The sequence below is a fragment of the Globicephala melas genome, chromosome 8, assembly GCF_963455315.2.
Source record: "Globicephala melas chromosome 8, mGloMel1.2, whole genome shotgun sequence".
Taxonomy (NCBI): Eukaryota; Metazoa; Chordata; class Mammalia; order Artiodactyla; family Delphinidae; genus Globicephala; species Globicephala melas.
The window spans coordinates 107,145,774-107,173,418 of record NC_083321.1 but is presented as its reverse complement, the minus strand read 5'-3'; the positions used below and the strand labels follow the sequence as shown (position 1 = coordinate 107,173,418).

Sequence of the window (27,645 nt, the reverse complement as noted above, 5' to 3'; positions counted from 1 at the left end):
GGCTCCTGACGCCAGCTCCCCTGCGCTGTCTGTGCCCCAGCAGAACCTGGGCTGGACCCTGATGGAGGACGGCTCCATCCGAATCGAGGAGGCCACAGAGGAGGCTCTTGGCACTTACACCTGTGTGCCTTACAACACCCTGGGGACCATGGGCCAGTCCTCCCCCGCGAGGCTCGTCCTGAAGGTGAGGCCGGGGCTGCGGGCCGCCTCCGTGCGGGCACTGGGCGCCTGAAATGCCCGACGTCACGGCCTCGCCGTGCTCTCCTAGGACCCCCCATACTTTACGGTGCTACCAGGCTGGGAGTACAGGCAAGAGGCCGGCCGGGAGCTGGTCATCCCCTGCGCCGCCGCCGGGGACCCCTTCCCTGTCATCACGTGGAGGAAGGTACCTCTGGGCTCCGGGGCTCCTGGGGAGCGCGGTAGGGGCACGGCCTGGGAACGGCGCTGTTCCCACGGGGCGGGGGCCGAGTAGCGACGGTGACTCCTGGCGCGGGGTGGGGGCGGGCAGGGAGGGCTGCGGGCTGGGGCCCGGTGCCGCCCCTGTCCTTCCTGGACCCCTGAGTGTTGGTGGCTTCTCTTCTTCCCTGCCCCTCCTCCCCCCCTCCTCCCCGCCCCCGTGTTTGGCCAAGGTAGGGAAGCCCAGCAGAAGCAAGCACAGCGCCCTGCCCGGCGGGAGCCTGCAGTTCCGCGCCCTGAGTAAGGAGGACCACGGGCAGTGGGAGTGCAGCGCCACCAATGTGGTCACCAGCATCACTGCCAGCACCCACCTGACTGTCGTCGGTATGGGGCGTGGGAAGGCGGGCCGGGCTCTGGGTGTGGGGCTGTCTGCCCCCAGGTCCGGCTGGGCCTGGCACAGGGGTCCCCTGACCTGGGGCTCCGGGCACGTGTGCCCGCTTCCTCTGCCTGCATGTTTTCCCTGCCCCTCTGGGGACAGACAGCCACAGTCGTGACAACAGCCAGTGCTTTTTGAGCATTTACCACCAGCTTTAGGCTCAGCACCTAGGGGCGCCTCGTCACACACGTGTGTGAGGTGGGAGCTGGTGTTCCCCCCACGCTCGCTCATTGAGACCGAGGCTGGTCTGGGGGGGACGCCCTGCCTGGCGTCACTGCACTGAGTGGTAGGCCCAGGGCTCGAGCTCCTGCCGGAGGTGTTGACTGCCGTGCCGGGCTGGTGGGCGGCTCTCACGTTGGTGTTTGGGTCTCAGGCCAGAGAGCCGTGTGCGACGGGGGCCTTTGGGCTTCACCTGTGGCCGTCGGCTGCACTTGATGCTCTCCAGACGAGCGCGGGCCTTCTCGGGGCTGATGACCAGGGGCTGGTTTCCCTCCGGCCCTTATTCCTGATGCTCACGCATCTCCTGCTGGAAGGACGAGCCTGCCCGCGGGACGGTTTTCCTCCTCCAGCCCCATGACCCAGCAGGGCTGGGCGCAGCTCCTCAGAGCGTCCTTGTCCCGACGTCTCCCCCGGGGCACCGCTTTTGCCAGGTGCACGAGGTCACAGCCAGCCCGGCTCCGCGGGCTCAGTTCCTCCCGCCTGAGGTGTCCGCTTGGCCTGCAGGCACCAGCCCCCATGCCCCGAGCAGTGTCCGGGTCCAGGTCTCCATGACAACTGCCAACGTGTCCTGGGAGCCAGGCTACGATGGAGGATTTGAGCAGACATTCTCTGTTTGGTACGGACCTCTGTGAGTCACCCCCGCACGCCTTGCTCTCTGCTTATCCCCCCACCCCCACCCCTCATCAGTCCCTGGGGTCAGGGGGCAGGTTATGAGAAGGGTGTGGCTCTCCACCTGCCCTACCTCCCTCCGGATGGTGGGGTGTGTTGCCCGGTGACCAGGCTCCAGGGGGGTGGGGTGTCTGGGATGACGGCGGGGCTGGGGCCTGGATGGTCCGTCACCCTGTGCTGCACGTCCTCAGCTGATCTCGCGGCCCCTCCCTGTCCTTGGCTTGCTCCTCCAGCTTGCTCTATTCTCTGGAGCCTGGAAGAGAGTCCGGATGTTCAAGGGCATCGTAAGACAGTCAGCCACAAGCATAGATCTTTTATTCTGACCCTGCACCAGTGGTTCCAGAAACCCAGTGTGAAGTGGCGCTCACCTTCCTGGCCTTTTCTGCACATGTGCATTTTCTCCCTAGGACCGTGTGTCTGTCGTCTTTGTACCTGGTTATACGTTCACTTAGCGAAGTGCAGAGATTTGAGATCTTTCCCAAACCTCGGGGCAAACAGACATCTTAATAATGCATGAAGCAGGCTGAGGACAGGAGGTGTAGAAAAGCTGGGAGGAGAGGCCTCAGCCGAGGTCCACCCCTCCCCTCAGGATTTTCTCTCCCCACATCCCTCTCCTGAGCCACGCACTGGCCACCTGCATCATGGGTGACATCCTCGAGTCGGGAGGGTGAGCCCTCACCTCCTCCTTTCCAGACCTGTCTCATCTGGGTGTGTAGCCCCAGCCAGGCTCACCAGGTTGGGTCGGGGGCGCCTGGAGATTCAGGGAGAGCCCTCCGTATACTTCTCAGCAGCAGGGAGTCAGAGGGACCTGGCCTGCTCCCCAGCCTCTGATTACCTAGGTGTTCTGAGCTCTGGATGCCCACTGGACCTAGGTGGTGAGCTTGGGGGGCTCGGAGTTGAAGCGGAGCCCCCTCCCATGCCCACCTGTTCCCCAGGGCAGGCGGGACGCTGCCAGGCGGCTGCGTGGCCAGGGCAGGGCGTGTGGCCGCCTTTGGGGAGGCCCGAGCTGAAGGTCTGGGCGTGGACTGTTCCCTCGCTGCCTGCGGCTCTGCTTCGCTTTGTCACTCTGCTGCCTGCTGTGGTGCCGGCGGGGGAAGGGCGGTCACGGGGCTGGGGAGGCCTCCTTCCAGCGCTGGTTTCTCTCTGCTGTGCTTTCGGCTGCCTCCGCTCCGATTCCCGGGCAGAGGCTTGAGCTGTGAGCCGTGAGCCCTTAGCCTGCAGGGGCCTGGCCTCCACGGGGGTCCTCAGGCTGCTGAGGGACTGCGCGGCCAATCCCACGGGACGATGTGTCCTCCCCGTGGTGGCGCCGGGCGCTGCGCCTGGGCGCCGGCTTCATGGCTTGCAGGGAGTCAAGTGGGCTGCAGAGCAAGGGTCGACCCTCACCCCTGGTTCCAGTGTTCTGTAGCCACAGCGCGGCCTTCCTTGGTGACCTCTAACCCAGAAGCCGTAGGGGTGGGTCCTGGTCCCCACTGTGGGGAAGCACTGATTATTTCTGTCCTGCGCCCAGCTCCTCCTCAGTGACTCAAGCCCACTCGGACATATTGTGCCCTCGGGGTCACGCAGGTCCCACTTTGGCTGTCCCCGGGAGGCCGGGTGGCCAAGGGCACCCGGCCTCCCCCTGGTCCTGCTCATCCCTACTTTCCCACTTTGGTACCTGCCTTGTTCCCAGCGTCCTCACTCCCAGGGCTGCGCCACTCTTAGGGCTCTGACCAGGGTGAGATTCTCCCAGAATGCAATTGGTAATTTGACCAGTATCTCGAGCATCAGTAACGCCAAGGGTCCCTTTTCAGAGAATAGGCGCCAGTAGTGGCTGGGGACCTGGCTTCATGGGGACCGGCACAGCCACAGCTGGGGGGTTGTGACCTGCTCCTGACCTCTAAGCTGGGGAGGCTGGGGCAGCGCCCCCAACTCCAGCACCTGTGTGCCCTCTCAAGTCTCCAGTGTAACCCACCCCGCGCCCTCGTTCCCGATCCTTTCTCTCTCGGGCAGGATGAAGCGGGCACGGTTTGGGCCCCACGACTGGCTGTCCCTGCCTGTGCCTCCGGGACCCAGCTGGCTGCTGGTGGATGCCCTGGAGCCCGAGACAGCATACCAGTTCAGTGTCCTGGCCCAGAACAAGCTGGGCACCAGCGCCTTCAGTGAGGTGGTCACTGTGAACACTTTAGGTGAGGCCGGGCCGGGATGCTCCTGGAGGGGCTGGGATGGAGAGCAGACATTTCCTGCCCATTGTATGCGGGCGCCTTGCTAAGTGCCTTATACAACCAACACTGACCTCCCAGTAAGGGTCTATCCTACCGTCCCACGGGGTTTGTCCGGGCCAGGGTGCCTCGTGCCCCGTCTGAGCGTTGTGGGCTGCACTGACGTGTCCTCAGATGGATGGAAGAGCTTCAGTTCCATCGTTCCTTACTGGCCCCGTGTTTGCATCTTTCTGTGGCCTCCCGGGGTGGTGGGGGTCCTTCCTCCTCCTTTTGCACTCCCGCTGCTCCCTTCCTCTGGCCCCCGGCCTCGTCTGGTGGCAGGCGTAGGGCCACCTCTTCCTCCCTGACCCAGCGGCTCACCCTGCCCGCCTGCTGTTGCATTTGGCCCCTGTCTGCGGCCAGAGAGGTTGGCTGTGACCAGGCGGCCCCACGCCAGCCTTGTCCCACATTCTTTCTTGCCGAGGCTTGCCCCACCCCGAAGCCCTGTGCCCTGGGGCCTGTTTTTCCACCTGGGCCAGAGGGGAACGGATGGAGTGAGCAGTGCTGAGGGAAGATGTTCCTTCTTCCTTGGAAGAGAATGCAAGATACATTTTGTAGTATCTTTTTTCTTCTTTAAGATATATTTGATGTGGACCATTTTTAAAGTCTTTGTTGAATTTGTTACACTATTGCTTCTGTTTTTTTTTTTTGCGGTACGCGGGCCTCTCACTGCTGTGGCCTCTCCCATCGCGGAGCACAGGCTCCGGATGCGCAGGCTCAGCGGCCATGGCTCACGGGTCCAGCTGCTCCGCGGCATGTGGGATCTTCCCGGACCGGGGAACGAACCCGCGTCCCCTGCATCGGCAGGCGGACTCCCAACCACTGCGCCACCAGGGAAGCCCACTTATGTTTTTTATGTTTTGGTTTTTTGGCCCTGAGGTATGTGGGATCTTAGCTTCCTGACCAGGGATCGAACCCACACCCCCTGCATTGGAAAGCGAAGTCTTAACCACTGGACCGCCAGGGAAGTCCCTATAGTATCTTTTCAAAGATACTGTCTTATTCAAAAGATAATTACATTTCCTTCTTCCCTGAAGTTCCTGACTCTTTTCCTTTCACGGGACCTGATGCCCTTGTGTGTGTCGTCAGAAGTGCTCTGGAAATCGAGTCAGGAGGCTCGGGCCCACCCACCCTGCCCCCTTCCCTTGGGTCACGAGGGCTCTTCATGGGACACGTGTCCTGAATTGATGCCTGCACCCTGGGGATGTGGCCCTCATCGCCCTGGGGTCACTGCCCCCACAGGGACGTGTGGGTAGAGGGGTTGCAGCGGCCTCGGCAACCCCGCCATCACCTCTCCCTCCCCCGCAGCATTCCCTGTCACAACTCCAGAACCCCTGGTGCTGGTTACCCCACCGAGGTGCCTCACAGCCAACCGGACCCAGCAGGGTGTGCTCCTGTCCTGGCTCCCACCTGCCAACCACAGCTTCCCCATCGACCGCTACATCCTGGAGTTCCGCGTCGGAGAGCGCTGGGAGACGCTGGATGACGCCATACCTGGCACTGATGGGGACTTCTTTGCTAGGGACCTGTCCCAGGTGAGGTGCCTAGCGTTTTCCCCGCTGCTTTTCTCAATTCCGGAAGTGACGTGACTCTTCCTAGAATCACTGGAAGCTTTGAGTGACCCAGCTCAGGTGTGTGTGGGCCGCTGCGTACCGTCCCACACCTGCACTCCTGTGCTCGCAGGTCTCCTGCCAGGTTTGGGATCCTCAGATCACTGCAGCTGAGGTCGGCAGGTTCAGGGCCTGCCCTGTGGCCGCCGGGAGTGCCGTTCTCGCTTGAGGGGTCTCCAGGTGCCGACACGAGCCAGGGTGGGCTGGGGGCCCAGCTCCCTGCGGGAGTCTGACGTGGGCAGAGGCTTCCCAGAAGGGTTGTCTTCCACTTGCCCAGAGTAGGGTCCCTTCGTTAGCAATTCCGAGCCCCTGGAGGAGAAGACGGTGCTTTTTTCCAGCTGACTCCCCTTAACCCGGGAGGTCTCTCTAGTTGGAGAGGCAGCAGCGTATTTCTCAGTGGCCCCCTGTCCCACCTATGTTCCCTGCACTCCTGAGAGCCCATGTGGCATCTCTGCCCAACTCTGCTTTCAGTGACCTCACGTTGGTAGCTTGAAATCGGCCACGGTGGGAGTATTCATCCCATGGAAGTCGGCAGATACTCCCGAGTCGCAGAGCTGGGGTGGGGGGAGGATGGGCGGCTGTTGCAGGTCCAGGTCGCTTGGCTGACGATGGGGTGTCCTCCCTGGGGCTGTAGGACACGTGGTACGAGTTCCGGGTCCTGGCTGTCATGCAGGATCTGATCAGCGAGCCCAGCAACATCGCCGGCGTCTCCAGCACAGGTACTTGGGGGAGGGGCGGCGTCTGTGGAACAGCTCTTATGGGAAGAGGTTGAGCTGGAAGTAGAGCGAAAGCGCCGGCTGAAGCCTGCCAGGTGGGTAGGATTTCTCCGTCTAAAGAGCTGCGTTCGTGACCGTTTCTATAAGGTAACCACAGAGAGAAATCCAGTTAAGGTTCTTGTTAGAATAGTTGAAAAGGACTTAAGCCCTTTTGCTATAACATTTCTGTTCCTCTGGTGTCATCCTCTTGGGGGTGGGGGGCGAATTGGAGCAAAGAGACAGAAACAGGTCAGCAGTACTTACTGACGCCTCTCGTTAAGATGGCTTCATAATTAGGGTGTTTCATTTGGAAAATTGCTGTTTGGTGTTGTTTTCCTCCATTCCTTCCTCTCCGTAGATATTTTCAGGCTAAATAAAGCCAACTCCCCAGCATTTTCTCCATTTATCTTTCTTTCTCTTGGCTCTGGTCCCATTTCTATACATCTTTCTCCAGCTACACTCCCTCACATGTAGCAGGCCCCTCTCCCAGAAGTGGTTCCCTTGGTCTGGGAAGAGGTTTTTGCTTAGTGATCCAGCAGTGGCTCACGTCCTCGGGCAGCGCTCGCAGAGACCCTCGGAGGCAGTGGGCAAGAGCTGGGCCAAGAAGCTCGTGCTCGGGCCTGGTGGAGATATGGGGGCAGCGGGGAGGGCGGGGGGTGGGCGGGCGAGAAAGCCGGTGGGGAGCGGCTGTGACTTCTGTCGCGTATACTAGGCACTGTGGGGCTGTTTTTCTCTACACGGAGGTGCCTGCTGTAGCAGCAGAGACGAGCGTACTTCTGTCTTGGCTTCCCTCCAGGGAAGAGAGCTGCAGCCAAGCTAGAAGAGAGGACTTGAGGGTTTGGGGGTGCCTCTCACGAACTGTTCTGCATTCGGTGGCTTTATGTCTCGTTCCCGGCAGTCGGGAGGTTCCCGTGGTAAACAAGGATGCAGCTCCCTCGGCGTTCCCTGTCTTGAAGCCTCCCACTTCCAAAGGCTGAGCCCTTGTTTTCCACTCAGCCAGTCAGCACGATCTGGATTGTTTTAATCCCTCGCTGTCCTTGACATGGCAATGGATTCTGGCCAAATGTATCAAGATACATAGGCTTCCCCTTTGATGAGCCTGTAGAGCAGCACTTATTAACACAACTGTCAGGTGACACGTAACGCAGTGGACTGGTCCAGTCTCGGCTGTCACTCTGAGCTCTGCGGACCTGGGCACCAAGTGAGGCTCACTTCTGCCTGTAGAACAAGGACGTTGTTTGATGCCCCGATCCGTGCCAGCACGTGCCTGTGGTGCCCAGGACACGCTGACCCCCTGCAGAAGTTGCCCGCCTGCACCGTGATGGTTAGAAAGGGGCACCTGCGTTCTGCAGCAACAGCCCTGTTGCTGCTGCTGCAGAGTTTCACCCTCTGGGCCCTGGTCCTATAGAGAGGTTGGTGGGAGTCACGATGCCCGTGTGACGCTTAGGCCCCTGCAGTGTCCAGTCAGCTAGTCACGGGTTCCGTGTAGAGCGTGCTGGTAGGTGAGGGTGGCAGGTAAGGTGCTGGGCCAGCGCAGACCATCACAGAGCTGGCGTCCCACAGGGAAGAGATAACAGATGGTGTTTCCTCTCCACAAGCAAGGTAGCGATTCCTCGGCTCTGTAAACGCCCTCTTCTCCGTCTTCCCGCCACGCCACCTCTTCATTTTTAGGGCGGAGCCTTAGTGATGTCTGTCCTACACAGGTGGGGAACCACCTGGGGCCCTGGGGAGGGAGGATCTAACCCGTGCTCTCCCCCATCCCCCCAGACATCTTCCCGCAGCCGGACCTGACCGAAGATGGCCTGGCTCGGCCGGTACTGGCTGGAATCGTGGCCACCATATGCTTCCTGGCTGCGGCCATCCTGTTCAGCACCCTGGCCGCCTGCTTTGTCAACAGGCAGCGCAAGCGGAAGCTCAAGCGCAAGAAAGGTAGGTGTCGCCTTGAAAACAGGGAAACTGGGACCTCGTGGGCAGAGCTGCCGATGGGACTTGCTCTGATGGTGGGAGAGTCGGCTGGGACCGAAACGAGGGTGGAGGCAAGACCCGGTGGGGGCACGTGATCCTGGACCCAGACGTGCCAGGTGCTAGGGTGCTGCTTCCCTGCGGGGCTTTGGTCTGGGCCCTGCTGACAGCTGGGGAGGGCTGTGTGGCGTCAGGCCTCAGCGGGCTCCCCTCTCTCTCCCTCCAGACCCTCCACTCTCCATCACGCACTGCAGGAAGAGCCTGGAGTCTCCGTAAGTGGTCTAGCCCCAGAGAGACAGGGTACGGCCATCTGGGGTGGAGGGTGGAGGGCTCGCTCCGCCTCATGACAGTGTTTCTAAGCTGTTTTCCCTTAATTGATCTGCACGGTAATTTTAAGTTGTCCGCACTAATGGGGGAGCAGTAGTGTAGATGACCCAAAATGGTAGATGAGCTGTTCATTTCTTGGATTTTTTTTCCATCCTAACAGATGTATCGTCTTAATGTGCCTTGTTTAAGTTACTCTTAAAATGAGCTTGCATTCCTTGAGCAACCTGGGAGTGAAGTTGCAGGTGTGACTGGAGAGAGGTAGCAAACATAGGAACAGGCAGAATAAACGCGGAAACGAGGTGTCCATTTGGAAAGTGGACAGCGCACGCCTGGACAGTTGAGAGTTGAGAGTCGGCCAGAGTATTTCACGCCGGCACACGCCACCCGCCAGCATTCCTCCTCCTCACTGGCATCCTCCTAGGCGCGTGTGGTACTTTGCAGGGAGAACGGAAAGCAGTAGTGTCCTCTGAGCTTCCTCACGCCTCCTGCTCTCTCCCTGTCCCCAGCTTGTCCTCCGGCAAGGTCAGCCCCGAGAGCATCCGCACACTCCGCGCCCCGTCCGAGTCCTCCGACGACCAGGCCCAGCCGGCGGCCAAGAGGATGCTGAGCCCCGTGCGGGAGAAGGAGCTGTCCTTGTACAAGAAGACCAAGAGGGCCATCAGCAGCAAGAAGTACAGCGTGGCCAAGGCGGAGGCCGAGGCGGAGGCCACCACGCCCATCGAGCTCATCAGCAGGGGCCCCGACGGCCGCTTTGTGATGGACCCCTCCGAGGTGGAACCCTCTGCGAAGGCTCGGCGCATTGAGGGCTTCCCCTTTGCGGAGGAGACCGACATGTACCCTGAGTTCCGCCAGTCGGACGAGGAGAATGAAGACCCGCTGGTGCCCGCGTCTGTGGCCGCCCTCAAGTCCCAGCTGACCCCTCTGTCATCCAGCCAGGAGTCTTACCTGCCACCACCAGCATACAGCCCTCGGTTCCAGCGCCGCAGCCTGGAGGGCCCTGGCGGCCTGGAGGGCCGGCTCCAGGCCACTGGCCAAGCCAGGCCACCCGCTCCCCAGCCCTTCCACCACGGCCAGTATTACGGGTACCTCAGCAGCAGCAGCCCTGGGGAGGTGGAGCCGCCGCCCTTCTACATGCCGGAGGTGGGCAGCCCCCTGAGCTCTGTCATGTCCTCGCCACCTCTGCACACCGAGGGGCCTTTCGGCCACCCCGCCATCCCCGAGGAGAACGGAGAGAACGCTTCCAACAGCACGCTGCCCTTGACTCAGACGCCCACCGGCGGGCGCTCCCCAGAGCCCTGGGGCCGGCCGGAGTTCCCCTTTGGGGGACTGGAGACCCCGGCCGTGGTGTTCCCCCACCAGCTGCACCCGTGTGATGTGGCTGAGAGTCTGCAGCCTGCAGCCGGCCTCCCCCGAGGACTGCCGCCCGCCTCCCTGCCGGTGCCCGCAGCCTACCCGGGCATCCTGTCTTTGGAGGCGCCCAAGGGCTGGGCTGGCAAGGCGCCGAGCAGAGGCCCTGCCCCAGTGCCCCCCGCCGCCAAGTGGCAGGACAGGCCTGTGCAACCTCTGGTGAGCCAAGGGCAGCTGAGACACACCAGCCAAGGCATGGGCATACCCGTGTTGCCTTACCCCGAGCCGGCCGAGCCGGGGGCGCACGGCGGCCCCAGCGCGCTGGGCCTGGACACCCCGTGGTATGAGCCTCAGCCCCGGCCCCGGCCCAGCCCCCGGCAGGCCAGGCGCGCCGAGCCCAGTTTACATCAAGTGGTGCTACAGCCCTCCCGGCTCTCGCCTCTGACCCAGAGCCCCCTCGGCTCGCGCACCAGCTCCCCCGAGCTCGCCGCGCGGGCCCGGCCGCGCCCCGGCCTCCTGCAGCCCGCTGAGGTGTCGGAGACCGCCCTGCAGCCGCCGGCTGCCGTCAGCTTCTCGCGCAAGTCCACGCCGTCCACGGGCTCCCCGTCCCAGAGCAGCCGCAGCGGCAGCCCCAGCTACCGGCCCACCGTGGGCTTCACCGCTCTGGCCACGGGCTACCCCTCCCCTCCGCCGGGCCCCGCAGGGCCTGTGGACCACTTGGATGTGTTTGGACAGACGCCTTCCCCTCGGAGGGTGGGGGAGGAGCTGCTCAGACCGGAGCCGCCCCCGCCACCGTTACCTACCGCAGGGTGAGTGTGAGCCGTCTCTCCTGCCCACCGCCGCCTGGTCATCTTCCTCCCCTTTCCTCCCCTGCCCTCACCCTTCCATCCACCGACTGACAGGGCTTGTCGGGACACGCTGCAGCATCCCTTCGGGAGAGGAGCGCTGGTCTTGGCAGCGGCAGGGAGTGGTCACTGGGGGGGGGGTGTGGCTTACCTGCCCAGGTACCCTGCCAGGGGCATGAGGGGTCTTCCCCATCCAGCCCAGAGCTCTCAGGAGGCCATCCGGGGGCCGGGGGAGAGGACGTGGCCAGGGGATGTGTGGTGTGTCCCCATGAGTGGTCCCCCGGGGCCTTCTGGAGTGGAGAGCCCACCACGTCCCCGTGAGCCTGGCTTTGGGCGGTTCCAGGGTTGGCCCAGAGACCTTGTATCCAGCCTCCTTTTCTTCCTCAGCCTCTCCTCCTCGAAAGCAGGACCCTGGGGCTTGACTTCCCTGGACCACCAGGCTCCCGTCCCCACCCTCCTGCCCTTAGCAGCCTAGTGAGTGCCGCCTCCCGCCCCCACCTGGCCCCCCAGCCTCCCTGGAGGCTGCGTCCTGGAGGCTGGGAGCAAAACCTCAGGCCTCTGAACCGTGTGCCCAAGCCACATGCCCCACCCCAACCTGTGTGCCTCGCAGGGAGCTACAGACAGACAAGCCCCTGCGATCAGCCGGCCTGGGGGAGCCCACTGTAAACTGTAGCAGCTGGTGTGCCAGGTACCAGTCAGCCTGGACGCCTGCCCGTGTTCTTTCTCTCTGGTCTTTCTTCTGCTCTCCTCCCTCCTCCTCCCACTACTTCCTCCCCAAGTCCGTCCTTCTGTCCGTCTCTCTTCCTTCTCCATCCTCTTTGGGTTGGCCCGACTTGCTGGGAAGAGTCTGCACCGTCCGTAGTCCCCCATCCCTCCTGACCCCTGCCCCGGTTCCGTCCTTTGGTCTCTTCTTGATGTGGCCGCCTGTGCAGGGGAGCAGAGTCCAGAGGAGGCTGGCCTGGTGGTAGGCAGACGGGAGGAGGTCGAGAGGAGGGAGCCCAGCGCCCTTCCCTTGCCCTCTTCCCTCCCCCCCCACTCTGGTACCTGGAAGCACAAGCCTCACCTCCCACCCCGGCTCAGGTGGGGAGCAGCTCGGGAGGTGGAGGAGAGCTGCGTGCTGTCTGTGCAGGAGATGCGGGGGGCTGTGCCCTGTCGTCTGTGCTTTGTGCAGCCCTCATCTGCTTCGTCCCATCGTGCCGTCTGGGTCTCTGTCTCTCTCCTTACTGCTCACCCCATTCTCTGGCCTCGCTTGTCGGTTCTCTGGTCCCTGTGCTCCTCCCCTTCCCTCTGGGTGTGCGTGGGTGGTTCCCCGCACCCATGTTGATAACCGCTTTGTTTCTGATTGATCTCAGCTATCTGGGCAGTGTTGTCGAGACAAGCCTCTCTTCAGCTCAATAGGTAAGGGAGCTCCGGCTGGGTGGGTGGGCAGGGGGCGGACCAGCGGACGGGCTTCCGCAGGGCCAGCGCTTCCTCCATAGGGGAATCCAGACCACAGCCCTCACCCCTCTGTGGGGCGGCAGCCTCCGCCCCGATGGCCCGTGGCTTCTGGGTCCCCACGCCCTGCTGCTGCCACAGCTGCCGGGCCTCGCTCGCACTGCCTCGCTGCAGCTTCTGAGCCCCTCCCAGAGCCTCCCTGCAGTTTTTGCACTCAGACACCTCGCCATCCTGCTGCCCAGAGCTTCCCACAGAAGCCCTTGGGGCCCTGCATGCACCCTCAGGGGCCTAGAATGCCTACGAGCACTTTGCACCTCTGCACCTTGGAAACCTGGTCGGGCACGTGGTGTCTCGGAGCACCGGCCCCTTTCTGCCCGGTTTCCCCAGTAGCAGGCGTAGAGACCCCCTTCCTCCCTCAGGCCCCCGGGTGCAGATCTCCCCCTGGGGTGGCCGCTCCCTCACTGTCCTCTCGGGATCCTGCTGATGCTCGGTCCTCCCAGGAGCATGCGGCTGGGCTACGGCCCTGCTCCTTTCCTCACCAGCCGGGTCTTTCTCAGGGCCAGGCCACCTGTGGTCCTCTGAGGGCAGGGGCAGGCTCCTAAGCCTGCTCTGCAGCCTGTTGGCTGTCACAGGACTGAGGCGTGGACCTCGCCCGCGGGCTCACGTTGCTCTCAAGGCCCCTGCAGTAGCCACTCCTGATGTCCCTGGGCCACAGCTCCGGGAAGGGGTCTTGGAGGAGCTCCGCCGGAGAGGACAGGCCCCCGGGCAGAAGGCAGCTCTGCTCTCCATGTGGGCGACTCCTTCCAGGTGGAGGTCTCGGGAGCTTGACAGCAGAGGGGTGCCAAGTCTCTCTGAGAGGTTTTTGTGGTCCCCTGAGGCCTGCTCAGTCTCATGGCCGCTGACAAGATCTTCCTTTTGCCGTGGACGCCAGTCCCGTGCTTGTGGCAACAAGCAAACGCAGGCACCAGGCACTCAGATGGGAGAGGGAGCCTCCTCTGGGCGCTTCTGGCTTCCTGGGTTGAAGTCTCTGCATCCCTTCCCCACCTGGAGACGGCAGGAGGGCTAACGGTCCTGACTCAGGACCATCGGTCTCCTCTGGGCGTAAGGATGGCCTCCCGTAAACAGGACGGCCGTGCCACGAGAGTGTCTGCAGCCAGAGGTCGCGGGATTGTGTGAGGCTGGCTGGGTGCCACGCCGCAGCCATGAGCTCGGGGAGACCAGGGACGGTGTAGTTAGGAGCGGCCAATGGGGTGACAGTGATGGGACCGCCCTCCACCTTCCTGCTCTCCTCCCTGCCCCCAGTTGTGACCCCCCTGCTGCCCCCAGAGGAGTGATGACTCCAGGCCCAGCTCTCACTCCACTCTGGGAAAGTGCCTGGGCCTGGGCCCCGTTCCGGTTCGTGACCCCCTCCCCGGTGTCCCCACCTGCCAGACCTGGGGGCTGGGTGCCCTCTCACTGCTGTGGTAAACCAGGAAACCAGGGGCGCGATGCAGGGTGGTTTCCGCCTGGCCCGGCCAGCTCTCCAGCCTTGGGGAGTCAGGCCCTCACCGTGCTGCCTGCCGAGAGCTCTGGGTGGAGCCTGCTGGGCCCTTGCAGGAGCCAGGCTCCTTCTCGGGCGCCACCCTCACACTGCCTTTGCATGTGTCCCCGCTGGGTCTCGTTGGAGGTGGTGTGACTCGTCTCGTCCACGTGTGTCCTTGCTCTGTTCCCACTTCCTTTGCTCTCCCCTGTTCTGCTCCCGCCCCGCCCCGCCTCCTCTCCCCTTTCCTCCTCCTCCCAGCTCCCTTCTCGGACCTGTCCCTTTGTGGATGGGGCTCTCCGTTCCCTGTCTGACACCAGTAGCGGCCCTGTTCTTGCCTCCCCTCTGATCCCTTTTCCTGTTCATACTGACCTTGGCCTCCACGAGGCAGGTGGGTTGGGAGCGTGCTGGGGCCCCTTGTACTGGGTGAACCGTGGGAAGGAGGTCCCGTTGGTAAAAGCCTCTGCCGAGTTCGGAGGCCACACACTTGCCCCACCAGAGGGGGGCTGTCTGTGGACGCAGTGGTGGGCACTGATCTCCGGACTCCTGGCTGGCTGTGCTGCGGCAGAGGGTGGGTTCACCCATGTCCTGGCTACACCGTGGATGTGAGTGGGTGTCCTCGGTCTCCGCCTCAGTCCTGTAGTCAGATGGCAGAGTGTCCACTCAGGAGAGGAAGGAAGTGCTCCTTCATCACTGCTCTGTCACCGGGCACGGCAGCCGCCAGGGTTAACGGCCAGCTCTTGGGGCAGGAGGGCAGGAAAAGTCCGGAGGATTTCGACTGTCCTGCCCTGTGGTTTGCCTTTTTGAACCTGGCTGTGTCTTTCTTCCCCTGCTCTGGGTGAGCATAGAGATATGCACTAAGGCCTCTGGGGCTATCTGGTTGTGATTTGGATTTTGTACGGATTTTATAACAGGTGAGAGAGAGAAAAAGAGAGTGTTAAGGTCAGTTTCAGGCTGTCTTTGGTAGGTGTGAACCACGAAGAAACACCTGTGGGACAGAGAACTGGGGTTCATGGGGAACACGGTCCGGAGAAGCCCCTGGGCTTTAATTTCAGGCCTTCACCTTCCAGTAATGCTCGTACTTTCTGGGGGATGGGGTCCAAGTTTGCTGAATTCTTGCGTGTTCTGGAAGAACTGGGGCTGACTGGAAAGAGAACTCCGGCCTTGCCTCCCTGGAGGGCACCCCACTGGCCAGCCCTGGACTACCTGCTGCCTTGTTCCAGGGATGGGATGCAGCTGCTTCACCCAGCCTCCTACTGTCTGAACGTCATCGGCATCAAAAGCCCATTACCTGAAAGTCCCCTGGGGGGCTTGGTGTTGATAGGGGACATGGCCCCCCTTTCCCCCTTCCCAGAGAAGGGAGGTGGTTTGATGTCTGCTGGGACACATTTCACGTGACTTTTCTACATAACTAGCTGAATATAAAGACCCATTTTGCCCCTTCCCCTGTACCTCCCGTCCTTCCAGACCCTTGCTTTTATTTTTTGCCTCCTGTACCGGGAGAGTGTTCCAGTGCCTTGGGGAGCCTTCTCCTGTCGTGCATCTGAGCCTGAGCACCAAGCCAAACGCGAAAACAGGTGGACAGCAGGTGCCTTGGAAGAGCTGGAGCTTGGCTGCTTCACAGGGGAAAATTGGCTTCCCCCACTCAGTGGATTGTTGCTGCTCGGGAATCATCGCCCGAGGGCATCACTTGAGCCAGCCTTCCCCCTCCCTGGGCTGCCTTCTCTGGCTCTGCCACCGAAGCAGAGGATGTCAGTGACCGTGGCAGCAAGCGCGTGCAGGGCAGGCTGATTGCTCAGGTGCGCGCGAAAGCAGTGTTTTCCTTCCATGCAGCTTCTGCACCTGTTTCCCTTGGGAAGAAGCTGGACACGCAGTTTATCTGATGTTGAGAGTCCTGGCTCTTACCCCATGATAACTGGATTATAAGATAGACTGCCTAACCTCTCTAAACTAACTTCAGTTTCTCCATCTGAAAAGTGGGATCAATATAGCATTTGCCTCTTAGGGATGTTGTAAGGGTTAAAGAAAATTATTGCAGGGAACATAGATCAGTGCCTGGCGTGGTAAGTGGTAAGTAAATGCTGTATGATAAAAGTGGTAATAGTAGTGATATGTTGCTTGTAATAATAATGTCCCTGGAAGTTTCAGCTGGCTTGGAGCATCCCTAGGAGTTTTCGGGGGCACCCTGTACCCATTTCTCTCATGCCCAGAGGGTCACCCTGAATTGCGCTGTTTGCTTACTGGACCCTGGGTCCACTTGCTTGCCATGCACCTCCTCAGACTGTACACCATTCATCTGTATGGCCTTTTGGAAGACTCTGGCCAGGACCAGGAGGCAGATGAACTGAGCTGTGGATTCATGTCTTTTTCCTTTTAGGCAGCACGAAGAAGCCTTAGTCCAGGATGAGCGGGGGGTGAGGACGTTGCATCAGCTCTGGGAAGTCATGCTCCCTCGTGCCCTGGCCATCTCCAACCTTTGTCTGCCTCCCAAGTTTCCTTCCTATTGCTGCTGTGCAGGGTCTCCATGGGTAGGCTGTGGGGTTTGTGAAAGAGGAAGGAAGGGGGAGTTGGCAGGCAGGTCTTCGGGGTGAAGACCCGACCTCCAGTGGTGAGCTGGACTCCTTCTCTCTGAAACCGTGTGTGCATGTAGCTGGGTTCTTAGTTCTGTGCTCTTAGGGGGCTGTTGAAAATTAATGTCTCTGACCTGAACTTGGGAGGAGCTTCTCCATGCTCTATCTACTAAAGGATGCTGGAATGATGGCATCCATCAAAGAAGATGTAGGTTACTTCACTGTCAGTTAGCGCAAGAAACCCCAGGAACCAGAGGCTTATCTACAGTTAGTCTGTATGCTTTTCTTTCTCATCCCTGCAGAGATATCTGATGTTGGGGAGATGCGGCTGTAGTCTTCCCACCCCTCTTTTTTTTTTAAACCTTAGATTGCTTGCTCACCACTGGGGGCTTTTTTTCCCCTCACAGGTTTGGCTGTCTACTCCTTCCTGTCAGCATTTACCCACCACTGATTGTGAGGGAGGTGGAAGAGGGAGGTGTGACTCGCCCCCATCCACCAGGGTCCTGGAGTGTCCCTGCTTCCCTGATGGCGTGCTAATGCCAGCACTGGAGGGAAAGAAAGAGCGACCTGTCTCCCTCTTCTCCCCCTTACTCCTCAGAGTCCAAGTTTGGCTTACTTTGAGAAGAAATGGCATTGATCCATGTCTTCTAGATTTTCTTCTTTTATGATCCTTGAACAGTTCTCTCCGGTAAGCGCAGACTGTCACAGACAGTCCATCGTCTCAGCTCTCTTTGGGCCCCTTTGTCACCTGGGCAGCACAGGCTCCAGTTAAGTTGTTGCCTTTGTCCTAACCATGCAGTTGCTCTGTTAGGCAAACGGCTACACCCACTCGACAACCGGGGCAGAAAGAGACGCTGACGTAGGTGGTCTCCTCTCCCATAACCTTGGTTTTTCTGTCGAATCTTAAAATATGGATCCACTGGATACCTGCTGCGGATATCAAGGGCTTTGCAAGCCTGCCTGATTTGGACACTCTCACCGTCACAATCCACTTCCATCCTCTTCTGTTCTCTCACATGACTGATGAAGCCTGAGCCCAGTCTGCTGCTGAAATGTTGGTGGACGACAACTGTTAGTTGCTATTGGCTGCCGGGGTTCTGCATGAATCTTGGCGATGGAAGAGATGATTTCACTGGGCATTGGGTTCCCATCTGGCCCGGCCCTGTCTTTCCCGGAGGAGGACAGTCAGTGGGGTGGGGTTGTTCTTCCGGTCCTTTAATCTGCCCTTTACTTTTCATTTCAAGGTCTTGACTGTGATGATCCACAAACTTCAGACATCCCAGCTGCTTCCTTCTCCGACTTCCTTGCCCCAGCTTGAGTGCCGTGTGATGGGTTCGCCATTAAAGCCTGTCTCTCCCTTTCCTAGGCCATCTGATGGCTCTACAGATTGGTGTCCACCTGCAGCAGGCCTCCCACTGCTGGAGCTCTCCATTGGGGTTCTCTCTTCCAGGAGCAGCAGGAAGGCAGGTGTCAAGGAGCTGGTCACCTGGGACTCCGTAGAGCTGTGCTCTGTCTCCTCTGGGTCAGCTACTTGGCTTTCTTCCAGCTCCTCTTCCAAAGCTCTCCCGTCCGGGAGCTGACCTGTGCCTCTCCAATTGTCCCTTCCAGGACACATCCACCTGCTCCTGGGAATGCTGCTGTACCTGAGAGGCTGGAGGCTCTGAAATACCAGCGGATAAAGAAGCCCAAAAAGTCATCCAAGGGCTCCTCGAAGTCAAAGAAACGATCCGGTAAATGTCGAGAAGCACCCTGCTCCTGTCTTCCCACCCTGACCCGCCACTACGGGCTTGTCTGGCTCAGGATCCCAGCCCTGGGTTCTCTGCACAATCGACTCCTCCAGCTTATCTCGTTCTTTGCTTCTCTTTAATACTAATTGTCAAGGAATACACAAATAGAATTTTCATATCAAAAAATGAGAAAAGTAAGGTTAAAAGTCTCAGATCATCCTCCCAGTTCTGTTTCGTCCAACCTGGGAACCATCCTTCTTGGGGGGATGTGTGTTCAGAACCCTCTGCATACGCCTTTAGAAAACATGGCATGGTTTCAGTGTTTTTTTTTTTTTTTTGGCTGCGTTGGGTCTTTGTTGCTGTGCGCGGGCTTTCTCTAGTTGCGGCGAGCGGGGGCTACTCTTCATTGCGGTGCGCGGGCTTCTCATCGTGGTGGCTTTTCGTTGTGGAGCACAGGCTCTAGGCGTGCGGGCTTCAGTAGTTGTGGCGCACAGGCTTAGTAGTTGTGGCTCCCAGGCTCCAGAGCGCAGGCTCAGTAGTTGTGGTGAACAGGCTTAGTTGCTCCGCGGCATGTGGGATCTTCCCGGACCAGGGATCGAACCCGTGTCGCCTGCATTGGCAGGCGGATTCTCAACTACTGCGCCACCAGGGAAGTCCCCTGTATTTTTTAACAACATAAATAGTACTTTTCTTTCTCATTCTGTCATATGCCTTGGACATATCCCTATCTCCTTAAATATTTCCTCTTTATCATTTCAGGCCTCTGGTTGGACATGAAATTCTGGGGTCCTACTCAGTGTTAAGGGGTCACTGTGGCATGGACTCAGCCTCTGCGGGCTGGCCAGACTTTTCTCCATGAGATAGAGTGAAATTGCCGTATTTCATGAAAAGGACACCACTACTGAAATGTGTGATGTTTATCCAGCAGCGATAGGTAGCTTCTAATATAATGCAAAAATAATTCAGCCGTTTTTCAGACTTAGAAAATATTTATCACGTGCTGTCTTTTTACCAGTGGTTTTAGAAGTGCTGTGACAGGCCGTCCAGGAAGACCACTGCACAGCTTCCTTGCCAGTCTTCCTTATCTACCAGAGTGCAGCTTTCTGCAGAGGCTGGGTTATGGAAGAGTGACACACAGAGGCCCTTGAATCTTTGGGAGGCAGTGAGCACTTAGTTCTCACTTAGCCTTCAGGTGGTACTATTATCCTGTTAGTTTATAGGTTGGAATACTGAGGTGGAGAGAAAGAAAATGAATTTTTTAGGTTTTGGGAGAGAAATTAGAGCCCCAAGCTGAATTTTCAACCCATTTAAGCCCATTTCAGGTTAAGACCCATCTACATACCTACCTACCTACCTATCATTTATCTATTATCCTTTTTTTTTTTTTGCAAAAAAGTCCCACGAGATGCCTATATTCTCTGTTGTTCTGCTTGCAGTGGTCCTGTTTCCTGTCATATGTCCACAACTCGCAGATGCCCCCCGTATTTAGCCCAGATCTTGTCCATGAGCTCAAGTCTCATATTTCCAGGTGCCTGCTCCACATGCAGCTGGATGTCCTGTAAGCCTTTACCGTGTCCAAAATAGAGTTACTGATTATCCAGATGTGCTTCTCGGTTCTTTCCCAGTTTCATAAAAGGCACTCCTACCTGCCCAGTTGCTCAGGGTGCTTCATCCTTGACCCTCTTCCTTTCACGTCTTACATCCAGTCCATCTGGTAAGGTCTGTTGACTTAACTTTTAAAACACATCCTGAATCTGACCACTTTTTTCTGTCTCAAATGCTAAAGCTAGATTACGAGTCATTCCCATCTCTCACCTTGCCCAGAGCAGCGGCCTCCTCTCTGGCCCTCCTACCTCCGTCCTGGCTCCTGCAGTGTATTCAGCACACAGCGACCAGAGTGATTTTTAGAAAGTCCCGGGAGTGTGCACACACATACACGCATGCACACATACACACACGCTTCTGATTAAAACCCTCCAGAGGCTTCCCTTCCCCCTGCAATCAGAACAGACTTCTGCCCGCCCTTCCTGCCTCACCGACTCTGCTCGCTCTGAGTTACCGCGATGTCCTTCCTTCGGTCAGCAGGTCACATTTGCTCTCAGCCTGGGGCTTTCACACCATGGGAACACTTCTCCCCCAGGTCTGTGGAAGGTTCATAATTCAAGACTCGCCTCGGGGTTACTCCTTCAGAGTAGAAGCAGTGCCTCGTTCATTTGCCGTCTAGTGATCCTATTTTATCTTCCTTGGTAGCACTTGCAGTATCTGACGGTTTTATATCTGTAGTTTTTAAGTCTTTATAGTTTGTCTCCTCCTCCCCATTGCCACATTGAAGTATAATCTTCTAGAATGCAAGGGCTTTACCTCTGTGTCCCCAGAAGGACCATAAGGCAGAGGGATGGCCCTGGCAGTCCAGGGTGGGCCAGACCTGACTCTAATGCTTATGGATAAAATCTGTGTGACGTCCATCACTGCCTGGGGGAGGCGGTGGGGGGGAAAAGTGTGCTGAGTCCCAACCGCAGTACCTAGAATGATGCCTGGTACCCAGGAGGCACTAAAAGAGACGTATGAATATTTCTTTAATATCGATAAATAGAAGAAATATTAGATAAAAGGTATTGAATATATTCAATATTAAATACAAGATGAAAAAGAGATGTTGCTTGACTAGATCTGTGAATCTGCAGGAAGTACAGCCACAGCTGTCCTGCTTCCTGGCTCTCACTAGGACAGCACTTGGGGTGGCCCCGGGCACTGGCCCTTCGTGGTTCCTCTGCTGCACACTCTGCACTTGGGTGATTCCGGCGTGTAACCCTAGAGGCCGGGCACCGTGCCCTGCAGAGGACGGCTGGGTGTGTGAGGCTGCCTTCTCCCTTTCACCACTGTCTTCTCTTTTCCTGTGTGTGTGCACCTGCTCCTCCTCAGATGGTTCTGCCTCCCAGGCTCAGAACCTTCCAAACTCTCAGGTCCTGTGGCCCGACGAAGCTGTCTGCCTCCGGAGGAAGAAGAGACATTCCCGGCCCGACCCCTTTGCCCGACTCTCAGACTTGTGCCACCGCCAGCTTCCGGAAGACCAGACGGCAATTCTCAGCAGCGTGGAGCACGATGATCCTGGCCACGCCACTTTGCTGTGATGCCACAACTTAAGCGTCCCCTGGGCGAGGATGCTGGCCGAGGGGCAAGGGTGGGCACGGGTGATGGGTGTGCAGGGCTTCGTCCTCTCCTGCCAGTGGAGGGGTGGCCTGGTCGTTAGTTTCCAGGGCTGCTCAGACCCTGGTTCTGCTTGTTCTCCCTTTGGCCTGAGCGGGTGTCTCCTCTGCATCCTGGCCTGCTGGCCTCGTGTCCAGCAGAGAGGGCTGAGGGCAGACTGGCCGCCGTGGCTGTGTGTAGAGCTCGGGAAGTGAACTGGGGACAGGGAGAGCTATGCCTCCTCCCCCGCCTTCCCCTCTTCACTGGATGGATTTTTCCCACCTCCTCAAATATCTCTGGAGTGCAAAAGAGGAAGCAATGGCTCTCACTGCTGTCTGCTTCTGTTCAGTTTCTCAAGTCCTGAAAGAGGGCTGGACTTCCTGCCATCTTCCAGACTCTACATATATATAGATATAGATGCAAATGCGTATGTGTGTAGTTTGTGGGTTTCTTTATGTATATATATGTACGTGGAAGCAAATGCTGTTTACTTCTGTGGTCAGTGGAAGGAGGAGGGAGAGGGCAGCTGGCATGTGGGCTTTGTGAGGGGCTCGCGGGGGCCCTGGTGTCTCTATCTCGGGAGTGAGTCCTTCTGAAGTGGGATTCATGCCTTCTCAGCTGAATTCCCCGTTTGTCTTGACCTTCTCCCATTCAGAGTGGAAGTAGGGGCTTGCCATGATTCCTGCTGCCTGCTTTGGGGGGTTCAGCAGTGAGTTACCACAGAACTAAACACAGCCTTTATTTCTTGGTTCTGGGTGAAGAAGGGTGGCTGGTGAACGGCCAGACAGGCATCTCTCTTCGTTTCATGGTTTGGCTCAGAAGTAGAAGCTGCTTAGCAGCGGGGCCGGGAGGTGGCCCTGTGCTCAGACTCAAGCTCATCGTCAGCCCGTTGGTCCAGCCAGGCTTGGAGCCCTGTGGCCGAGGGCCTCCCACTCTGGAGCCATCTGTGCCGAGCACCAGGCGCCGTGGCTCTATTTATATCCCAGCCTGGCTCCGCACCCTCTGGAGCGCTGTTCCAAAGCCCTGATTGGATTCCTCCTTTCCTTTTGTGGGAGCTAATTCCCCAGATTGATTAATTGCCACGTGTGGGGAGCCCGCCCGCGCTCCTCTCCATGCTTCCCACGTGCAGCCCGCCGCAGACCTGAGCTCCCACAGGATGGGATCAGATAAAGCTGGGGGGCCTCAGATTCTGGGTTCTGGGGGTGCTCAGGCCCCTATTCCCCCAGGTCTGTTTATATAGAACTGGCTGAGGCCTGGGAGTGAAGCTGGAAGGGGTGGGAGGCAGGAGCCAGGCTCCATCCTTTCCCTGCCGAATTCTTGTCCTAACTCAGACTCTTAGCACCCAGAAGCTTCTGCGAGGTCGTCTTACAGTGACTACAGATGTATCTCTCTCTTCCAGTAAGGTAACGGCGCTGCCCTCGACAGGGCAGAAGGCCTCAGTGTGGCTGGGGTGCGTCTGGCGTCCTTCTCCTCTCGTGCAGGAGCCTGCTCTTCCGGCCACCCGAGAATCGAGGGGGCTATCAGGTTCTGCCAAGTACTTCCTTCTTGGTGCTGCTGTCTTGGTGGGTTTGGGGACATCCCTTGTCCCCAGATGCCTGCTTGGATGTTGGCCCAGTCAAAGCACTGGAGACTTCTGTGGCTCTCAGCCCGGTGACCCAGGCGAGGCGGCCCGAGAGCAGGCAGCTGCACATCCCGGGGAGCTTCCATCCTAGGGGTGAATCTGCTGCCACGCAGACCCGCCCCGTGCTTCCTTCTCTTGCCCAGCGAGTGGGGACCAATTCCACCCTTGAGGCTCTGCCTCAGAAGTCACAAAAACCACAGTTTCTTTCCAAACGCGACACATCGTGGAGAAAGGAGTGGGAGGGGCAGCACTTGTAGCCTCGCCGTGTCCACTGCCCAGCCCCCGGGTGGAACCTGCGCCATCTGGCCAGTGCACTTCGCTGGGCACCAAGTCCAAGTCCAAGCCACCCTCCGGGCGGCAGCTCCAGCGAAGTAGCGACTCTGCTTCCTTCCTGAGGCAGCACTACCTCTGCCACCGTGCCCGACAGGGGACACATGGGCACCTCCTCTGGGCCCTGGGGTCGGTTGTGGCCTTTGTGCGCACTCTCATGGTGGCTGTTTCTCGAGCAGAGCAGATCCTGCTGGACTGTACGTGGGACGTCAGGGCTGTGTGTCTTCAGGGTGAACTAGGCCACCCTTTCTGAGCCCCGTGCTGGGACTGTAGGCCCCGAGGTTACAACAGAAGAGGAGATGGGGGAAGGCTCTGCTGCTTTACGGTGGCATACAGGGCCCCGCCCATGAGCCATCCCCAGTGGTGACAAAGGTGCTGACTTCTTCCTTCCTTCCTTCCTTTCTCTGGCTGTGCCCTGTACCTCAGCAGATAAGACCAAATGGTTGGAGCTGTGCTTTTTGCTGGCCACTGGGTGGCAGCTGGGCTGGGTGTCCCCAAAGCTGGGGAAGGACATAAGGCCGACCTATCTCTCAACAGCTTCGGACTCATTTCTCCTCCCAAGAGGGCTTCCTTCTTGTGACAGTGTGCATGGAGACTGGCAGCCTTCCTGCACCTTGGGGAGCTGGTTCAGTACTTCCTGTAAGGATTGCGATGGAAACTGGCAGAATACAGTTCCCTCTGTCCACGAGGTGGAGACAGGGATGTCACAGGCACACACTGAAGTGCTGAGTGTGAGCATGTGCGAGAGGGTGTGCTCGTGAATGTCTGCATCGTGGGGTGCAGCCGTTTCTAAGGACCAGATGTCCTTTGCGCTCTGCCCTTGAACAACTGCAGTGACGACTCTGAAGCTTCCTCTGACTTTCATGCTCCAGTCCATGGGAGATCAGGTGTCTTCCAAACTGCCCCTTGGATGATCTGGTAGCCTTGCATAGAAGTAACCTGCCCCTTCGTCCTGCATCTTGCCTGGAGACTGCAGCTGTTTCAGGTTAGGTGACTCGGAGCCCGGGGAAAGGGTAAAGTGATGCCATAAGCTGTTTAATAAGGAAAGTGGGTTTCCTGTTTCTTGATTCGCTAGCTGACCAGCTGGGGTTGAGTGTGGGCCCCGCCCAGCACGCGGTGGTCAACTTTGTCTGTGAGCTCCCAGCCTGTCTCCCTCAGCTTTCCTCAGAGACACGGGTCTGAGAGGCCTTCTGAGACTCCGCTTTCTCCAGGGGAAGGATGCTTCATCCCACAGGGCGGGCAGGGTCTGCGCCCCCTTTGAGCAGGAGCCCATGTCCCATGGTCGTGTGCAGGGGGGTGTCTCAAGCAGGGGTGGACTGGAGGCATAATTAATATTTTTCAATACTGTCTTTATTTTTGATTTGAGATCTAAAATATTTGGGGTTAAACTGATTTCACCTGTTTTCCTTTGCCCTTTTCATGCAGAGGAAACCTGGTAGGATTAACAGGTGAAATTTCCTGACTAGGGTTTGTTTTTTTTTTTAAAGGTTGACAAGATAGCTTCAGGGAGGAAACAGACTTCACAGAGCATCAGGGCGACTTTGTCACTCGCCAGGATTAGAATTCGGGGCCAAGGTGTGCATAGCTGGAGCTGTTTCTTCCAATTTTGTTAGAAAAAGCCTTTTGGTGGATTGGGGTGGGCTGGGGGAAGGAACTGTACATAAAGTACATTTTATTACTATGTAGAGAAACATAGGGAAAGAAAAGCTCATAGTTAACCCGAGGCTTGCTTTGCTTGCGTGTGACAGAGCTTTCGGCGGGGGCATCACAGGGATTGTTGGGGAACAGCAGGAAGGTAGAGTTCCTGGGGGCTCCCCTGAGTTCGTCCCCCAGCCCCTCTGGGAAGCGGGCATCCATGGCTCAGTTCTACCTTTCTATCTTCAAAATAAAGGGAGGCTGGAGGCTTGGAGTCCCGTGGGTCTGCATTGTTGCCTTGAGGAGAGGACCCAGGAGTGTTTTGGGAAGGGCGTTAGAAAGCTGGAGTGTGGAGAGGAGGTCGGCTTTCTGCCGCGTGTCTGTAAGGCCGGAAGGGGAGTAGACAGCCAGGTCGGCCCCGGAGTGGGAGGCGGGGATGGATGTGACAGTAAGACCAAAGCGAGGGACATCAAGCTTACCTTTCTCTCTGGGCACGTGGTAACTTAGTTACTATTCAGGGTGCCGTGTACAGGTTGGGCGTGGCCCCAGGAAGAGAAAGAGGAGAGGCTGCCCTGGGGTGGGGTGGAGGCAGTGAAGACCTTTGCGGGGGGCGATGCAGTCATTGAAAGAAGCCTGGGGGTGAGTCTTGGATCCCGAAGGGGTCTTGCTTCTTGGCTGGACGTCCTTGCTCCCTCTAGAGTCAGCCTACGACGCTGAGTGCCCAAACCAAGCATGGATGTATTCTCTGTGATGTCAGTTTGTGGGGACTCCTCATGCCCAAAGCTGGGAGACTTGTCTTGGGGTCCCTGTGCTACCAGCAGCTCTGTGTTAGTGGAGAAGGAAGAACTGTTCTTAGGGATTTGCATCTGTTCTCATAAGGAGAAGGGCAGCTGGCCTCTTCCATGCTCTGAAACTGGTCCTGAGACAGTGTCGCTGGGGGAGGAGAGGAGGGACTGAGGCTGGGTTACACCTTTCCTCCTGAGGGGGCAAGACTGCAGCACATCACAGAGCTACACAGTGGCTGTGTTCCTACCGCTTTCGTCCTCACCTCTCTTCTTTTGTGACATGAAAGCTAGCAGTCTGGTGGACGTAGGAGGGTGAAAGGGTTCACCCTGAAATCAGACCAGCCATTCCTCTGTCCTCTTTGATGTCTCCAAACCTGCCTCCTTTCACGTCAAGAGGCAGAATTTAAAAAGTTGATAAACCAAGGATCAATGCCCAGATTGGACTTCAGCGCTTTAGCAACTCGATGTTTGGTTAGGGGTGTCCATTACCACCCCCTCTGACTGGCAGTGAATCCACACTGGTCCAGTGCTTTATTTCTGGGCCCCCTGTCTGTGCTTTCAAATAAGTTTTTCATGAGCAAGTATAATATTTTGTTTGTTGGGTTACTGAGCGGGTAGAAGTGTTTCTATGACCCATTTTAAGCTAGAAGAATAAATCAATAGGTTGACTCTTAGCCAAAGACATTCCCACACCCCAAGGGTTTCTGTGTAGGATGAGGAAAAGTGAGGCATAAGTGCAAACATCACTGCTGGCTGCCCATACGTTCTAGAAGAGCTGGTGCATCTTGACTGCTAAATACTGGGGTAGAACAGCAGCCATTAATAAAATCACTTGGACAGTCTCCTCCGTGGTGGGTCAGCAGTGGTAGTTAGGGTTTCCGAAGAAGGCTGATGAAACAGTCATTAGCTTCAGATCACTGGCTGGGAGAGCTGGACTGGGGGGTTAGGGAGAAGTGGTACAAGTCCTCAGTTCCTGTCCCTGGTCCTTTGCCATCTGTCCTTCCCATCCCACTTGATGGTGACATGAATGGCTGCTGGGCCTCTTCTTTTGGAGCTTGAAGACATATGCTCTACCAATCCCTCCCCTCCCTGGCACTGGATTCCCCGTCTTTATTGTAGGACCCAGGCCACCCTCTCCCTTCCGCCCCATATGCACACCAGTTACTTCCTTTTCCTTCCTATCCCACTTCACGGCTCCAGGGATCCTGACCTTGTGCATGGTTTATGATGGGGAAGTGGTTGGGTGGGGAAGGGAATCTGAGAGGGGAGAAGGTTTGGGCTGGGGAGGGGGGATTTGCATTTTCAGCCTTACAAACACTGCCAGCATGCTTTTGATGATGTGCAACATACGTAGAAGGAAGGGGCAAATGCCGACTTTCCTCCTATTGGTTGATGAGGGCTTAGGGGCTTTTTGGTCCTTTTTGGCTTATGGCATCTAAGAGACCTTGTTTCTGGTGTGGGGAGTAGACCTCCTGACGGCCATCTTGCAGTCTTTGGAAGGGAAATTGTCAGTCAGTCTCAACGAATATTTCTATTGCCTACTGCGAACCAAGAGGGGTCTGTTGTGAACAGACAGTGTCCAGGCTGGGGCAGAGAGGTGGGATTGTCTCACCTGTCTCTCTGCAGTCACCAGGCTATCTCCCTGGTCTCTAGCCCCAGCCAGCTGTCTTGTCCATGTTCCTTTCCTGGGCTCAGGAAGTGAGAGAGAGAGAGAGAGAGAGAGAGAGTCCCCGCACGCATGCATGTGGTATGTGACGTTTGCATGGTGTGTGTGTGGGGGGGGGGGTGTGGGGTGTGTGTGGGGTGGGGTGTATGTGTGTGTACCTATGCATGTAGTATGTGGTGTGTTGTGTGGTGTGTATGGTATGTTTGTGGTGTGGTGTGTATGTGTGGTGTGTTTGTGGTATGTATTTGAGTGTGTATATATGTAGAAGAGATTTGTAGGGACACACTAATTGGCCTGAGTAGCCTCAGGCCTAGGAGATCCTCTTTTTGGTTGACTCTTTCTTTGCGAGGCAGCTCCTACTTTGGTAGG

The 27,645-nt window shown here is 57.9% G+C and overlaps 1 protein-coding gene across 5 annotated transcripts in view; it reads left to right on the top strand.

The window, feature by feature from the left end:
* Window positions 1-27,386, top strand: part of IGSF9B (immunoglobulin superfamily member 9B) — a 47,945-nt gene extending 20,559 nt beyond the window's left edge. The window contains exons 9-21 of one of the 5 annotated variants that reach the window (XR_009565024.1): window positions 41-184; window positions 269-385; window positions 630-780; window positions 1,556-1,679; window positions 3,710-3,885; window positions 5,266-5,492; window positions 6,202-6,286; window positions 8,090-8,251; window positions 8,511-8,556; window positions 9,118-10,767; window positions 12,156-12,201; window positions 17,935-18,056; window positions 20,976-20,990. Coding sequence is in view for 4 of the 5 variants with exons in the window: in XM_060304314.1 (XP_060160297.1) it covers window positions 41-184; window positions 269-385; window positions 630-780; window positions 1,556-1,679; window positions 3,710-3,885; window positions 5,266-5,492; window positions 6,202-6,286; window positions 8,090-8,251; window positions 8,511-8,556; window positions 9,118-10,767; window positions 17,935-18,056; window positions 20,976-21,184 (3,213 nt within the window). In the remaining variant the exon portion in view is untranslated. Of the gene's footprint in view, window positions 1-40; window positions 185-268; window positions 386-629; window positions 781-1,555; window positions 1,680-3,709; window positions 3,886-5,265; window positions 5,493-6,201; window positions 6,287-8,089; window positions 8,252-8,510; window positions 8,557-9,117; window positions 10,768-12,155; window positions 12,202-17,934; window positions 18,057-20,975 lie in introns of all 5 variants that reach the window. The other 4 variants (XM_030841657.2, XM_060304315.1, XM_060304316.1 and 1 more) reach the window with 4 other exon arrangements.
* The last annotated feature ends 259 nt before the right edge of the window (window positions 27,387-27,645 follow it).